Here is a 15,625-nt window from a genome sequence, read left to right as displayed (position 1 = left end):
CTGATGGGACTTGCGGATTACAGCAGCCCTCATCTGTAGTCTGCAGGCCCACGAGGACGGTGGCTGCTGTCAGCACTGGCCAAGGCGGCGGGTTTTCCCCTAGCCAGGAGGACTGTCACCAACCACGGCCTCGGGGGGAAAATCTTAGGATATTCACCTGTGACAAATACATGCACTCTTTGAAACGCACAGCCATGCCCTTGGGAGTCATCCTACAGAAATAAAGGCACCAGTACAGAGGCCACACAGGCAGGAGGGTTAGCGCTGCCAAGTTAGTGTGGGGAGAAGTGAGGGTAGAAAGCAGCCACGTGCCACTGTTAGCGGGTGTGGGCTAGAGAAAGGTATGTCCACACGTGGAGCATGGGAGGGTGGCTGTGATGAACGGCCGTGCCATAGGCTTTGCCATTTCCTTCACAGTCTGTTGTTATAAAGCAAGAAGAAAAAGGTATCTACATATGTGTTTGTGTGCGTAGAAATAACATGGGGCGTATTTAGCATACATAAAGCTATAATTTAGGTTCATTTATATGACTGTTTTCTTACCAGACCAAGTTTGTTGATGGCAGGGCCTCTCCGATGCACCTGTGCGCCTAGCTGCAGGGTGCCCGGCGGGTGCTTGCTGGATGGACACGCACCTCTGGATGGTGTGGACATGCCCCATCGCATCCTTCAGCTCCTAGGATGCAGGTCGCACTCATCCCACGAGCTCGCCTATTTCTGTTCTTTTTAACGTGTTCCTGCATTATTGGAGGGGTTCTTGAATTTAATATGAAGGAAAACACTGTCACAATGACATTCTAGATTTCGAGAGGATATATAATACTTCTGAGATATCTAAGATAATGGACCCAAAGAGTGGAAATGATTTAGTTAAAATAGTAAATTTGTGTCTCTCTACTGTTTTACTAGGTGGACGTGCAAGTCAGAGAAACGGTGAAACTCCTGTTTTCTGAAGATCAGCAAGGCGGCTCTCTGGAACAGCTGCTACAGAGGTTCTCGTCGCAGTGTGTGAGCAGAGGCGACTTGCACACAATGCTGCGAGACCTGGAGCTGCAGATCCTGAGGAACGTCACGCACCACATTGCCGTGACCAAGCAGCTCCCAGCCTCGGAAGTCGTGGTGTCTGCTGTGAGCGACGCAGGAGCATCTGGAATAACAGAGGCGGTGAGTCGGCGGCAAGAAATGCTTACAGTCCATTCTCTGCTGAGACTGAAGACCTCGCTGTGAGGCGTGGATGTTGATGTGTTGTTTTAAGAGTGGTCTGGCTGAGGTGTGCTTAGCTGACGTAAGTGAGATGGGACGTGCCTGGGTAGTGCCGTGTGTGGAGGGGCACCTGTGCGGTGAGCTTCAGCTCTTGCTGTCGAGATCATTACTGAGCTGCCTCTTGGGAGTTCTTTATACTTTGTGAATCTTTTTGTCTGAAAGAGCCCATCTGCCTGTGTGGTGACCACACCTTCTGAAGTTCCATGAAAATGTTTCCGTGTGTGAGTCTGTTCTCACGCTGCTAATAAAGACATACCCAGGACTGGGCAATTTAGAAAGGATGATTGACAGTTCCACATGGCTGGGGAAGCCTCACAATCATGGGGGAAGGTGAACAAGGAGCAAAGTCATGTCTTACATGGTGGCAGGCAAGAGAGCATGTGCAAGGGAACTCCCTTTATAAAACCATCAGATCTCGTGAGACACTATCAGGAGAACAGCATGGGAGAAACCCCACCCCCAGGACTCAGTTTCCCCACCTAGTCTCCACCACAGTGTGGGAATTACGGGAGCTGCAATTCAAGGCCATGACTCAGTTTCCCCACCTAGCCCCCACCACAGTGTGGGAATTACGGGAGCTGCAATTCAAGGCCATGACTCAGTTCCCCCATCTAGTCCCCACCACAGTGTGGGAATTACGGGAGCTGCAATTCAAGGTGAGACTTGGTCAGGGACACAGCCAAACCGTGTCACTCAGTAATACCTAAATTCCCAGAATTTCCTGTGTTCCAGGCTTGAAGTCTCATCTTTCCTTTATTCATGTTTTATGGCGTCTGGGGGATTTTTCTGGTTCAAAGATTGATGGCGGCCATGACTGAGCCCTGGGGGAAGAGACCTCGTGCCGTCCCGTCTCCGTCCTATGGCCGTGGCAGTTGGGTACAGGACTGGAGTGTGGAGTTACTTCCCTCGTGCCTAGGATCCCCTACGTAGGTTCCATTGAGAAAATGCTCTAATGTCAGTGTCTGGTCCTCATCTATGGCACTAATACCCAAGTCTCTCCTCTCCTGGTGTTCGGTGCTCTGTCCTTGTGTCTGTCCAGCAAGCACGTGCCATCGTGAACAACGCCTTGAAGCTGTATTCCCAAGATAAGACTGGGATGGTGGACTTTGCTCTGGAATCTGGTGGTGAGTAAACAGACGTTCGGATGACTAAGTGAGATGGCCACCTGTTAGCAGGGGTGTGCACTGGAGAGGCTGGTGCTGCCCCACGTCCAGCAGTAAAGACTCAACGTTTACACATCTGAGAAAAGGCATGTGATTCTGGGCATGTCCCTGGTGTTTTCTTGCTGGCCAGTTGTGTTTGGGGGGCACAGGTTCTCCCCTGGAAGGGCTGGGGGTGCCTGCTTGTGGCTAAGTCAAGGTTCACAGCACAGAAAGTTTGGTCGACTTCACTCTCTCCTGTGCTGTGATCGGGGATTGTTCAGTGCCTTCAGGAGAGACTCAGCAGTGACCACACAGCTCTCCCCGAGGGTGTCCATTCAGCAGCAAGACAGACCGGGAGCAGGAGCAGGCTAAGCAAATGGAATGATGGGGGCAGTGTTTCAGGCCCTCAGAAATACAAAGGCCGCTGTGGTCAGGGTCTGGGAAACCCTGCAGGGGCACAAGCCTAGGCCAGACCTCTTGGGGCAGATGCATTTGAAAATCAGAATCGCAGCTGAGGAAAGTCTTGGGGTCCACACAGCCCCTCCATGGGGAGTGGGGCAGCACACCTGGATCAGACAGGAGCATTTCCGAAAGAACTGAGAGGAGAGCTAGACCTGCTTCACGTCTGCTCAGGGAAGGTTTGCACCACACGTGTTACGGAAATCGAAATCTTGGTTTTCTGAAGTTTTGTGTTTTTTGTTTTTTGTTTTTTTTTTTGAGACAGTTTCGCTCTGTCGCCCAGGCTGGAGTGCAGTGGCGCGATCTCGGCTCACTCCCAAGCTCTGCCTCCCGGGTTCACGCCATTCTCCTGCCTCAGCCTCCCGAGTAGCTGGGACTATAGGCACCCGCCACCACGCCCTGCTATTTTTTTGTATTTTTAGTAGAGACGGGGTTTCACCATGTTAGCCAGGATGGTCTCCATCTCCTGACCTTGTGATCTGCATGCCTCGGCCTCCCAAAGTGCTGGGATTACAGGCATGAGCCACCGCGCCCCACCTTTCTGAAGTGTTTAAATGTAGGATTTGCAAATGTGGGCTGGGAGACTCACATTCTCACTCAGAAGATGCTGAGTTCAGTACACGTTAGTGCATGGAGGGACTGGAGAGTCTGCAGAGCAGGAGGGATTTCTAAAACCCACGACGGTGTAGGGCTGGGTAGGGACACTGCCTCATGGTTGTGCAGGAACCTGATCCCATTAGTACGGGAGCAGCTGGGTTTGAGTTCAGTCATTTGCCACCCCGTGGGTTCTTCCTGTGGTGGCTGCAGACTGAAGTCATAGTAACAATGGCCAGATTCTTCCAAATGGTAGACATCAACAAGGCTACTGGCTTGATCAGTGTGTGTGTGTGTGTTTAAAGTGACCTTTTTAGAATATCAGTGATTTAGGAAGAAATTATTTTCCATTAAGAGGCATCAATTGACATGAACCATACAGTTTGAGCCGAGAGATGTCATTTATTCTTAAAACCCCAGTTAATCCTTACAGGTTTCTGTGTACCTCAGAACACTGGTAATTCTGAGGAGGCTGCACTGAAGGTTCTGATACTGAAGAAAACATTGATTGGGACTTTGTGAGTTAGACGGAGAACAGGATTTTTAAAAAGATAATTCAGTGGTTTGGAAATTCGGGTCTCAATCAGCTACATTAAAATCCCCGGGTTTTCCTGCATAAAGCATCAGTTTCTGGCCGGGCATGGTGGCTCACACCTGGAATCCCAGCACTTTGGGAGGCCAAGGTGGGCGGATCACGAGATCAGGAGATCGAGACCATCCTGGCCAACACGGTGAAACCCCGTCTCTACTAAAAATAAAAAAAACTAGCCGGGCGTGGCGGCGCCTGTAGTCCCAGCTACTCGGGAGGCTGAGGCAGGAGAATGGCATGAACCTGGGAGGCGGAGCTTGCAGTGAGCTGAGATCATGTCACTGCACTCCAGCCTGGGGACAGAGTGAGAAAAAAACAAAAACCATCAGTTTCTGCCTCTCCAGTCCGTGGTTCACCAGCGTCAGGGCCCCTGGAGTGCCGCCCTCCTGAGCTTGCCCTTGCTGGCCGGTGTTGCGTGCTGCCTTCAGGGCCAGCTTGGTTTTTGTTTCTTGGGGGTTTTTTGTCCTGCTATGACAACAACATTCTGCCTGCCCTATTTCCTATTGAGGGCCAAGATGGACTTGTTTTTTATGCTTCCTCTTATTATTGAGATGTAATTCACACAAAAAATTCACCATTTTAAAATGTACAGCTCCGTGGTTATTAGCATATTCACAGTGCAGCCATCACCACGGCCTCACCCCAAAATCTTTCTGACCCCCGCTAGGAAACCCTGTACCTGCCAGCAGTCATCCTCACGGCCCCAGCCTTTTCACTGTGACTGGTAACTACTGTGACGGAAGGTCTGCTCTTCAGGGCCTGAAAGCTCACCTGCCAGGTGACACCAGGCTCCGTTGTGTGCTTTATTCTTCATTGAGAAAAACCGAGGAAAGTTCATTCAGAGTAGCTATCTCTCTAGCAGTAGTGGGGGAAGGCCAGTATTGTAAGAATTTCCCAGTTTCAGTCAGTAAAAATTCTGTATCCTAAAGCAGTTGTAAACTCTTTAACACTCAATTTGAGAAAGTACAATTAAGAAAAGGACTGGTCTAAAAGTAGGAGGTTCTTTCTATATGTAAAAACTTGAGAAGTTTTTTTTTTTTTTTTTTTGAGACGGAGTCTTGCTCTGTCACCCAGGCTGGAGTGCAGTGGCCGGATCTCAGCTCACTGCAAGCTCCGCCTCCCGGGTTCATGCCATTCTCCTGCCTCAGCCTCCCGAGTAGCTGGGACTACAGGCGCCCGCCACCTCGCCCGGCTATTTTTTTTGTAGTTTTATTAGAGACGGGGTTTCACTGTGTTAGCCAGGATGGTCTCGATCTGACCTCGTGATCCGCCCGTCTCGGCCTCCCAAAGTGCTGGGATTACAGGCTTGAGCCACTGCGCCCGGCGAGAAGTTTAAAAACACTTTTTTTAACCCTAAAATATTTATTAGCTGGTATTAGATAACATCCTTTGTCATTTTCAAACTTATGTATTTTAATGGGTTCTTAACTAATTACCTATGTTTTAGTTTTTGTGGGTACATAGGTGCATATATTTATGGGGTGTGTAAGATGTTCTGATACAGGCCTGCAATGTGAAGTAAGCACATCATGGAAAACGGGGTACCCATCCCCTCCAGCATTTATCCTTTGAGTTACAAACAATTCAGTTATACTCTAAGTTATTTAAAAATGCACAGTTAGGCCGGTGCAGTGGCTCACTGCACTTCCGGAGGCCGAGGCAGGCGGATCACCTGAGGTCAGGAGTTTGAGACCACCCTGACCAACATGGAGAAACCCCGTCTCTACCAAAAAGATACAAAAAAATTATTCGGGTGTGGTGGGCGCCTGTGATCCCAGCTACTCGGGAGGCTGAGGCAGGAGAATCGCTTGAACCCAGGAGGCAGAGGTTGCAGTGAGCCGAGATCGTACCATTGCACTCTAGCCTGGACAAGTGAAACTTCATCTCAAAAAAAAAAAAAAAAGCGCAATTAAGTTATTCACTATAGTCACCCTGTTCTGCTATCATACAGTAGGTCTTACGCATTCATTTTTCTTAGAGACAAAGAGTCTCTGTTGCCCAGGCTGGAGTGCAGTGGTGCAGTCTCGGCTCACTACAACCTCTGCCTCCCAGCTTCAAGCGATTCTCCTGCCTTGGCCTCCTGAGTAGCTGGGACTACAGGGGCACAGCACCACTTCTGGCTAATTTTTGTATTTTTAGTAGAGATGGGGTTTGTCCCTGTTGGTCAGGCTGGTCTGGAACTCCTGACCTCAGGTGATCCGCCCGCCTTGGCCTCCCAAAGTGCTGGGATTACAGGCGTGAGCCACTGCACTCTGCCTCATTCTCTTTCTTTTTTTTTTTTTTTGACCCATTAACCATTCCCACTTTCCCCAAGCCCCAACTCCCCTTCCCAGTCCCTGGTACCACCCTTCTACTGTCTCTGTCCATGAGTTCAATGGTTTTGGTTTTTAGATCCCACAAATAAGTAAGAACATGGGATGTTTGTCTCTATGCCTGGCTTATTTCACTTAACATAAAGACCTCTGGTATCCATCCATGTTGCAAATGACAAGCCTTTTTTTTTTTGGAGGTGTAGTCTTGCTCCGTCACCCAGGCTGGAGTCAGAGTCAGTGACGTGATCTTGGCTCATTCCCAGTTCAAGCGATTCTCCTGCCTCAGCCTCCCAAGTAACTGGGATTCCAGGCGCCCATCACCACGCCTGGCTAATTTGTGTATTTTTAGTAGAGATGGGGTTTCGCCATGTTGGCCAGGCTGGTCTGGAACTCCTGACCTCAAGTGATCCGTCTGCCTCATCCTCCCAAAGTGCTGGGATTACAGGCGTGAGCCACTGCGCCTGGCCTGCTCTCGTTGATTTTTATGGCTGAGTAGTACTCCATTGTGTTTATGCACCCCATTCATCTGTTAGTGGACATTTAGGTTGCTTCCAGATGTTAGTCATGGTAAACAAGTAGTGCTGCACCAAAGATAGAAGTGTGGATCTCCCTTCGATAGACGGCCCTCCTTTCTGTCGGGTATGTACCCCGGAGTGGCATTGCTGGGTCATATGGTAGCTCTGTTGTGGGTTTTCTGAGGGACCTCCGAACCGCTCTCCATGGTGGTTGTACTAGTCTCCATTCCCAGCAACAGTGCGTGAGGATTCCTTTCTCCGCGTCCTCACCAGCATTTGTTACTGCCTGTCTCTAGGATAGAAGCCATTTTAACGGCGGCAAGAAGAAATCTCATTGCAGCTTTTACTTGCGTTTCTCTATCGGTGATGTTGAGCGCTTTTCTTGAAAACATTCTGAGTAAATCCTTAAGAGGTGCAATACTATTGCTTCCAAAATGGTGGAACTGGGCCCTGAGACTGATCTGAACTTTGCTTTAAGGTGGCAGCATCCTGAGTACTCGCTGTTCTGAAACGTACGAAACCAAAACGGCCCTGATGAGTCTGTTTGGGATCCCGCTGTGGTACTTCTCGCAGTCCCCGCGCGTGGTCATCCAGGTGAGTGGCCGCCGGTGGCTGGAGCTGCTCTTCAGCATGGGCTCTGTTAGTGTTCACAGGTCGTACGTCCCCAGCCTGGCAGAACTTCGTGAGATGAACATGTCTGTGGAACTGGTACCGCAAGCAGCAGCAGCGTTCCCACACCGAGGAGTCCCCGTGTAGCCTCCACGCTACACGTCTGTTGGCTTGGGTTTAGCGTCGCAAAGATGGGACCGTGTGGCACATGCTGGTCCCGTCGGCCTTCCTCCCTCCCTCTTTTGGGTGGTCCAGCCGTGGTGGTGTGAGTGGCAGCTGTTCCTGCTTGGGGCTGTGGGTCTTCCGTCACGAGAGTGTCAGCTGTGCTTTCTCGGGTGTTGTGAGAAAATAGGTGGGGAGGCCCTTGCTGTCTGGCCTCGGTGTGGGCCCCCCCATCTCCTGGGCCTTCACCCCCCGTCTCCTGGACGTTCTGCTGTCGTCCTTGTTGTGTACTGCTTTTCTGTGGCTTCGTTTAATACTTGATACTATTGACTGTACAAGTTTAAAGCACTAAAGGATGGAGAATTTAAACAGATCTATTTTGCCTCAGTACTCAAATCCTGCCTAATATTCATGGCATGTTTTGAAGAAAAGTCCAGTAATTCCTTGTATGTGGAACAACGCCAAGACAGCGTTCACTTGGAAAACACAAGTCCAGCCTGAAAGAATTCATGACATGCCCGTGAGCTGAAGTTGAAGGTCCCGCGGGACTGTCGGCGTCATGATCTCGTCCCCAGGCCACCCCGGTGGAAGTGTCGGGTCAGCGGGACTGTTTGGCTTTCCGTGGCCATCAGCAGCGCACAGACTCACCAGCACTTTGCTCCCGAGGGTGCAGCCGGGAGCCCCTCCTCACTGCAGGCAGATGCAGCCTCTGCTGCCGTGAAGCCACACAGCCCCGCGCTTGGCATGCAGCTGGTTTTTCCGTGCCAGCTCGCGAGCGCCACCGGCACAGTCTGTGTCACCCGGCAGGGCCGACAGGTTTCCTGCACGGGGCTGCCACGGTGTTCCTGCATGGTGGTTCTCCTGCTCCTGGCCGTAGCCTCCTTCTCAGTGGGCTTGGTGATCCTGACCCTCCCAGAGGAGCTAGCTCACTGGCCCGCAGCGTCGTCAGCGTGATGCTGGTGGGGATCTGGGGGTGAGAGTGCAGCGTGGCTTCAGTGTCTGAGAGACTGAGGGAGAGGGTGGAGCTCAGCCCTCCCTGGCACAGTTCTCTCTCGGCAGGAACTGCACGTCCCTGGAGGGGCAGACTTCATATAAACCGCCGTCGCTGTGATGGGACTGGACTGCGAAGCTGTCGGCTCCTGGGAAGTAAAGAGAACGTTTACAGAACGTAGGGACAGCAGATGGAAGGGACCACAGTGGACCCTCGCCAGAGGGTCGCTCCAGACCTTTGGGCGAGGGTGTGGCCCAGCTCACCGCACGTCGGGGAAGTTGCTGTGGTGCCACGCTGAGGAATGTGCCCGCATGCTGGGAAAGCCTGGGCACAGCAGGGTGACTCACCAGGCGTTGGGCTGCAGCACTCCCAAGAGGGGAACCAGGGAACCTCAGTGTCCCTCCAGCACCCTGAGCTGGCAAGGGCTAGGCTCTGCGCTGGCAAAGGGAGAGCAGTTCAAGGCTCAGCTCCATCTTCACAGCGCAGCAGAAGGGTGGCTTGGGGGCTGAGGGGCAGTAAACGCACAGCTGGCATAGAGGAGAAGCCGGCGGGTACATGCCCATTGTTCACCGTCTCGTCTAAACATGAACGAACGTGTGTGTCATTCTCACACACCGAAGGCAGGCTGCCTGCACGGCGGCCTCCTCCCTCGTGCACAGCAGCATGACTGCCTGGACGCAGCATCTGCAACTTCTCAGCCAGTCCGTGTGTGTGCCTGGGGACGTCGTGCTGTGAGGCGTGTTCTCGGTCGCATCTGCATCCTGCAGTTCTGTCCCTGCACCTGGAGGTGGAGGTGCGACTGCAGGCCAGAGGCAGATGTGTGCACAGTGGGCTGACCTCACCAAGCTGCGCTTCTGGGGCTGCACGCTGCACCGTGGCCGGCGGTGAGAATGTGCATCTCCCCAGGGCGTCAGCGGCAGACTCTGTTAGACCCTTGATTTGATGTTGGTCGGATAGGGGGCAGTGGTGGTTCCCTGTGATGCTGTCCCTTCTTGCTGTGCAGGGTGGAGGGCATCTTCCCACGACCGAGGACCACTGACGTTCACCTTTTCTTTGAAGTATGTTGTATGTCTCACCCATTTTTCTTTAAGGTTCTGGTCATTTTAACTTTTATACAACATACAGGCTGGAGATAGTGGCCCTTTGAGGAGTGAATTACAAATGTTTTCCCCAGCTTCGGATTTTGCTCATGGCAGTTTCTACCATGTAAAAATTATTTTTAGCTCAGTATAATCAACCTTTCCTCTTACTGCTTCTAAGTGGGTAAGAGCATGCTCACACTCTGAGTCCTCATGTTTTTCCTTTCCTCAGCCTGACATTTACCCCGGTAACTGCTGGGCATTTAAAGGCTCCCAGGGGTACCTGGTGGTGAGGCTCTCCATGATGATCCACCCAGCCGCCTTCACTCTGGAGCACATTCCTAAGACGCTGTCGCCAACAGGCAACATCAGCAGCGCCCCCAAGGACTTCGCCGTCTATGTGAGTGCACGTGGCCGCCTCTCCTCCTCCCACACCTTCCTGGGAGTTCCCACAGATGAAAGCAAGTGACGTGAGCGCACTGGGGACGGCTGCCTCCGGCCGCCCTCTCTCAGCAGATTCAGTGTTGAGGGGAACATTCTAGTGTTTTTCCAGGGAGGGTAACTTAGAAATGGCATATTACCTGATGTCCACTTTACATACAGTACTACACTGACCAAGGCAGACACGCCTAAGGATTTTGCTCTTCGCCGCCTTTGCCAGGTTGCCTGTGACAGGTGTTCGGGCAACTGGGTGACATGGGAGCAGCTAACTGACAAGAGGACTGCCATGATCCCAGCCCCAGAAAAACCCACCATTAATACTGTGATATTTTCTGGTTTCTTTCCCATGCCTTTTAAAGAATACAGTTGAGTCTGTAATCCCAGCACTTTGGGAGGCCAAGATGGGCGGATCACCTGAAGTCAGGAGTTCGAGACCAGCCTAGCCAACATGGTGAAACCCGGTCTCTACTAAAATATGCCAAAAAAAAAAAAAAAAAAAGGCCAGGCATGGTGGTGCACGCCTGTAATCCCAGATACTTGGGAGGCTGAGGCAGAAGAATCACTTGATCTAGGAGGTGGAGGTTGCTTTGAGCTGAGATCGTACCACTGCACTCCAGCCTGGGCAACAGAGTGAGACCCTGTCTTAAAAAAAAAAAAAAAAATTACAGTTCAGACAGTAGTGTTTATGAACCTTTAAAATTTTCATAAAACATTTCATAAAAGTATTTCTGCCTTTAAAAAAAAATTGGCCAGGCGTGGTGGCTCACGCCTATAATCCCAGTACTTTGAGAGGCCGAGGCAGATGGATCACCTGAAGTTGGGAGTTTGAGACCACTTTGGTCATCATGGTGAAACCCATCTCTATTAAAAATACAAAAATTAGCCGGGCATGGTGCGTGCCTGTCATCCCAGCTACTCAGGAGGCCGAGGCATGAAAGTCACTTGAACTTGGAAGGCAGAGGCTGCAGTGAGCCAAGATTGAGCCACTACACTCCAGCCTGGGCAACAGAGCGAGACTGTGTCGCAAAAGAAAAAAAAAGGGAATTGTATTACGAGCATTTTTCTGTGGCAGTTAGACTTTATGGCCATCCTCAAGTAGCGTCAATCCTCCGTGTTTATCTGGCCGGTTCTCCTCTCACTGAGTATTTCTTTCCCTTTTCTGCTTCCCTGTGTAACTGCCGCTCCTTTACACCTTCACTAATCCCTGTGGACAAGACACTCACAAGTGGCGTCACGGTTTCAGAGGCCAGCAGCATGTTTTACGGCCAAGTCAGTGCACTGTGTTACTAGCGTTTTCTTTTTCTTTTTCTTTTTTTTGAGATGGACTTTCGTCTTGTTGCCCAGGCTGAAATGCAGTGGCGTGATAACTCACCACAACCTCTGCCTCCTGGGTTCAAGCGATTCTCCTGCCTCAGCCTCCCGAGTAGCTGGGACTACAGGCCACGCCACCACGCCTGGCTATTTGTTTTTGTTTTTTTTTTTTTTTTGAGACAGAGTCTCGCTCTGTTGCCCAGGCTGGAGTGCCGTGGCACAATCTCAGCTCACTGCAAGCTCCGCCTCCTGGGTTCATGCCATTCTCCTGCCTCAGCCTCCCGAGTAGCTGGGACTACAGGTGCCCGCCACCTCACCTGGCTAATTTTTTTGTATTTTTAGTAGAGACGGGGTTTCACCGTGTTAGCCAGGACGGTCTCGATCTCCTGACCTCATGATCCGCCCGTCTCAGCCTCCCAAAGTACTGGGATTACAGGCGTGAGCTACCGCGCCCAGCCCTGTATTTTTATTTCACTGGTGATTATCAGAGGCAGTAATTAATCTACTCACTCGTTGGAATTTCTTTAGATCTAGGGAGCTGGAACTCCCTAGAAAGTCCTTTCCCATTTCAAAACAGATATGCAAATAGTCCCCTGTATCTTCTGCTAGTTTTCTGACTCTGCTAAAATACAACATAAAGCTTACATTTTAATAAGTGCACAGTCCAGTGACGTTAAGTCCAGTCACACTGTCGTGCTGCCATCACCACTATCATCTCCAGAGCTGCTCCATCTTCTAGTCTGAATCTCTATCCCCACTGAGCCCTGACTCCCCACACCCCAGCTTGGCCCAGCACCCCCTTCTGCCTGCTCTCCTGCCGGAGTCGGTCTTCTGTGGCCCCTCCTCCCACTAGTGAGGCCTCGTCTCCCCAGGCTCAGCAGGTGCTCCAGAGCTTCCACTGTGCAGAGGGCAGCAGCTGAGCATGGTCTGTGCGTCGGGCGGGGTCGCTTCTCTGACACACATGAGTGTGTCCTGTTTTGGCCTCAGTTTTCCTAGTGTGTATAATGGGGGGAATCGTGCTGACCTCAGGACGTGTCATGGGTTATGTGAAGCCCTCAACAAAACACACCCCTTCCTTCTAGGGGAGGCCTCATGGCTGTGCCGTGGAGGAGTGACTTTCTCTAACGTTAAAGTGGAGGGAAACGGTCCTGTTTGCTCAGTGTTAGCTGTGGAAGGGAACAGTCCTCTCTGCTCAGTGTTACTTTTCCATTAGTTCATGATTGTATGGTCTTGATTTCAGGGATTAGAAAATGAGTATCAGGAAGAAGGGCAGCTTCTGGGACAGTTCACGTATGATCAGGACGGAGAGTCGCTCCAGATGTTCCAGGCCCTGGTAAGAACCGGGACTTGCACTGCCCTGTGGTCTCTTGAGTCCCACAGCCTCTCGTGACAGCAGGGCCCAGCCGGCATCAACAGACTGGAAAGCAGCGTGAGGACCAGCCTTTGAAAAAGTTAACCTGCGTTTCCTGGCTCTGCATTAATGATCCTTTCCGTGGCTAATAGAGTTCTCAGTTTTACCCGTGCTGCATGCCCCGTGACACATTACTTACAAGGATCATATTAAAGAGTTAACTTCCGACTGGGCATGGTGGTTCACGCCTGTAATCCCAGTACTGTGGGAGGCTGGGGCGAGTAGATCACGAGGTCATAAGTTCGAGATCAGCCTGACTGACCAACATGGTGAAACCCCATCTCTACTAAAAATACAAAAATCAGCTGGGTGTGGTGGCACGTGCCTGTAATCCCAGCTACTCGGGAGGCTGAGGTAGGAGAATCGTTTGAACCCGGGAGGCAGAGGTTTGGCTGAGATGCGCCATTGCACTCCAGCCTGGGTGACAGGGCAAGACTCTGTCTCAACAACAACAACAAAAGGTTAATTTCCAATTTAGCTGTTTCCTGTCAGACGTCATATTTGGGGAAGTGATTGGGCTTGGGGTTATAAATACGAAATACATGTTTTTTTTTTTTTTTTCCTCCTTGATTTCAGAAAACACCCGACGACAGAGTTTTCCAAATAGTGGAACTTCGGATTTTTTCTAACTGGGGCCATCCTGAGTACACCTGTCTGTATCGGTTCAGAGTTCATGGCGAACCTGTCAAGTGAAGACACTACTCATTATTTTTGTACATTTTTGTATATACTGAAACACTGGAATCCTTCGTGGACAAGGGCGTATACACTGATGGGACAGTGCCACTCCTTCAATAAACGTGGCTGCTGGCCAGGACTGGAGCGTGTGACGGGCGCCCTGGCGCCACCTGTTGGGTGCTCACTGACTGCATGTGCAGAGGGGTCAGCAGCAGGGGAAGCGTGTTGAACACGTGTCTCAGACGCTCCTTGTTTTTAATGGGAAGTTCTTTGTATTTGCATGTCCTTGACAACAGGAGCAAAGCAGAGGAAGCTGAGAGTCTGGCGTGTTCTTGACGCTTTGGTCTTGAGCCTTGCACTGGCTCTTCTAAAGGACTTTTGGAGGGCAGATAATTTCATCTGTTAAATCCAACACACATTTCTTTCAGGGAAAAACAATGTCACCAAATTTTCAGAGTTCTAAACTCCTTTCCTTCAAGTCAGGATTTTCCTTTATTCAGCACCAGTACGTACTAAATCTCCAGATGGGGAAATGACTAAAATGGGTTTTTCTGCTTTGTTTGCTCTACTTCTGAGAAAGGTGTCCAGTCTGGACTCACTGTACCAATATCCATGGTGGAATATGGGCGCGTTTCGTTCTCCTTGTAGGCTGAAGTCAGTCTGACTTGAAGGAGGCTGGTTTGGATCTAAGCAAACACCCAGATGGGGTTCTCTGGTCTCAGCAAGGCTTTTCCTGTTGGAAAAGCCAACAGTAAACAGAAACCTAGAAATCTCATCTTGGGTGTTTTCAGGGCTCATTTTGAGTTTTGCTGAATAGGGAGCACGAGATACCCTGAGCCTTCCTCTCTCCACTGGTGGTGATCAGAGGAGCTGTCTGGTGGGTCAGGGTCGTGAAGCCGTTACATTTCAGGACGATCCTTTTTCCTTCAGCAGCACTTCTTACTGGCTCTGGCTGGAATCTGCCTTTTATCACAGCTGTCACCATTCTCACGTGATTCTCGTGAGACTCTCTGGTTATAATTACTATTTAATATTTAGACTGTTTTACTGAGCAGACTTTGTAATAGATATCTGCAAGGCACTTAAAGTGTTACAGACGTTTTACCTTAAGAATTATTTAAGTTGTGTTGGGTTAAGACAGTTTTCGGTGTACCGTAAATGTTATGTTTTCAGAAAAAGACAAAACGATGGTGCTGACTGGTTTTCTGTATATTGCACAACAGTCCTCAAATCCACGAAACTATTCATACATCAAGCAGCATTTTTTTCACTCTCCTTAGAATTGGAACTATGCAGTTAAAGCGGATAAAATGTACAGATGTTTCATATATTACAAGTTACATATATAAATCAAAATTTCCTATATAAAACTGATTTGGGATTTGGGGTGGAAATATTTTGAATATTTATTTTTAAAGATGCAAGATAGGACTTTGTGCAATGTATTTTTGTAAATGCTTTTCAAAATATCTGTCTTTGGTAGTGCTTCTGCTGCTGCCACCAAATTGGTAAGATGCTATTAAGAGGTTTAAATAAAGAGTTTTAATTTTTAAAAGTTCATGGGATATAAACAGTATTTCTTTTCTCAATTTATCTGTCTCTGCCCCCGGGATGTGGGGAGGGACTGGGTTTGCTGGCTCTTGTTGGCAAGCTCTGTGGCACAGCCTTTGAATGGTAACCTGTCCTCCAAGGCCTTGAGGCCTCAGGTGTGCTGGGCATCTCTTTCTTTAGGGCACCATTTCCACTTGGAAAACGGACTGAATTAGAAGTTGCTTGATGGGCAGAACGTTAGGAAATGTGATGGCTTTCCTCAGGACACAGTTTTCATCGCTGCTTCTGTAGCTGAAGGCAGGTGCTGACACCAGGTCACAGGTGATAGCACACACACACACACCACACTGTTTTGCACCTGGCTTTTCCCCAGTTACCAAGTGTGTCCCGTAAGAACCTTTTTTTTTTTTTTTTTTTTAACAGCTGTTTTTGTCCATTGTATGCACAGCTGGATCATGGTGATTCAAGCAGGGCCCAGCTTAAAGGCTTGTTTCCTCTTTTTTATTATAAACAATGCT

At 50.0% G+C, this 15,625-nt stretch overlaps 1 protein-coding gene across 9 annotated transcripts in view; it reads left to right on the top strand.

Annotated features, from left to right (window-relative positions):
- Nucleotides 1-15,114, top strand: part of SUN1 (Sad1 and UNC84 domain containing 1) — a 56,101-nt gene extending 40,987 nt beyond the window's left edge. For all 9 annotated transcript variants that reach the window (XM_037995286.2, XM_037995285.2, XM_008018906.3 and 6 more), the window contains 6 exons: nt 910-1,164; nt 2,303-2,387; nt 7,353-7,468; nt 9,948-10,115; nt 12,708-12,800; nt 13,455-15,114. In XM_037995286.2, the coding sequence (XP_037851214.2) occupies nt 910-1,164; nt 2,303-2,387; nt 7,353-7,468; nt 9,948-10,115; nt 12,708-12,800; nt 13,455-13,571 (834 nt within the window). In that variant the 3' untranslated portion in view covers nt 13,572-15,114. The remainder of the gene's footprint in view (nt 1-909; nt 1,165-2,302; nt 2,388-7,352; nt 7,469-9,947; nt 10,116-12,707; nt 12,801-13,454) is intronic.
- Nucleotides 15,115-15,625: the final 511 nt, after the last annotated feature.

Source organism: Chlorocebus sabaeus, chromosome 28 (assembly GCF_047675955.1).
Source record: "Chlorocebus sabaeus isolate Y175 chromosome 28, mChlSab1.0.hap1, whole genome shotgun sequence".
NCBI lineage: Eukaryota > Metazoa > Chordata > Mammalia > Primates > Cercopithecidae > Chlorocebus > Chlorocebus sabaeus.
Note: the sequence above shows the minus strand (reverse complement) of the source record. Positions and strands in the feature narration are given on the sequence as shown.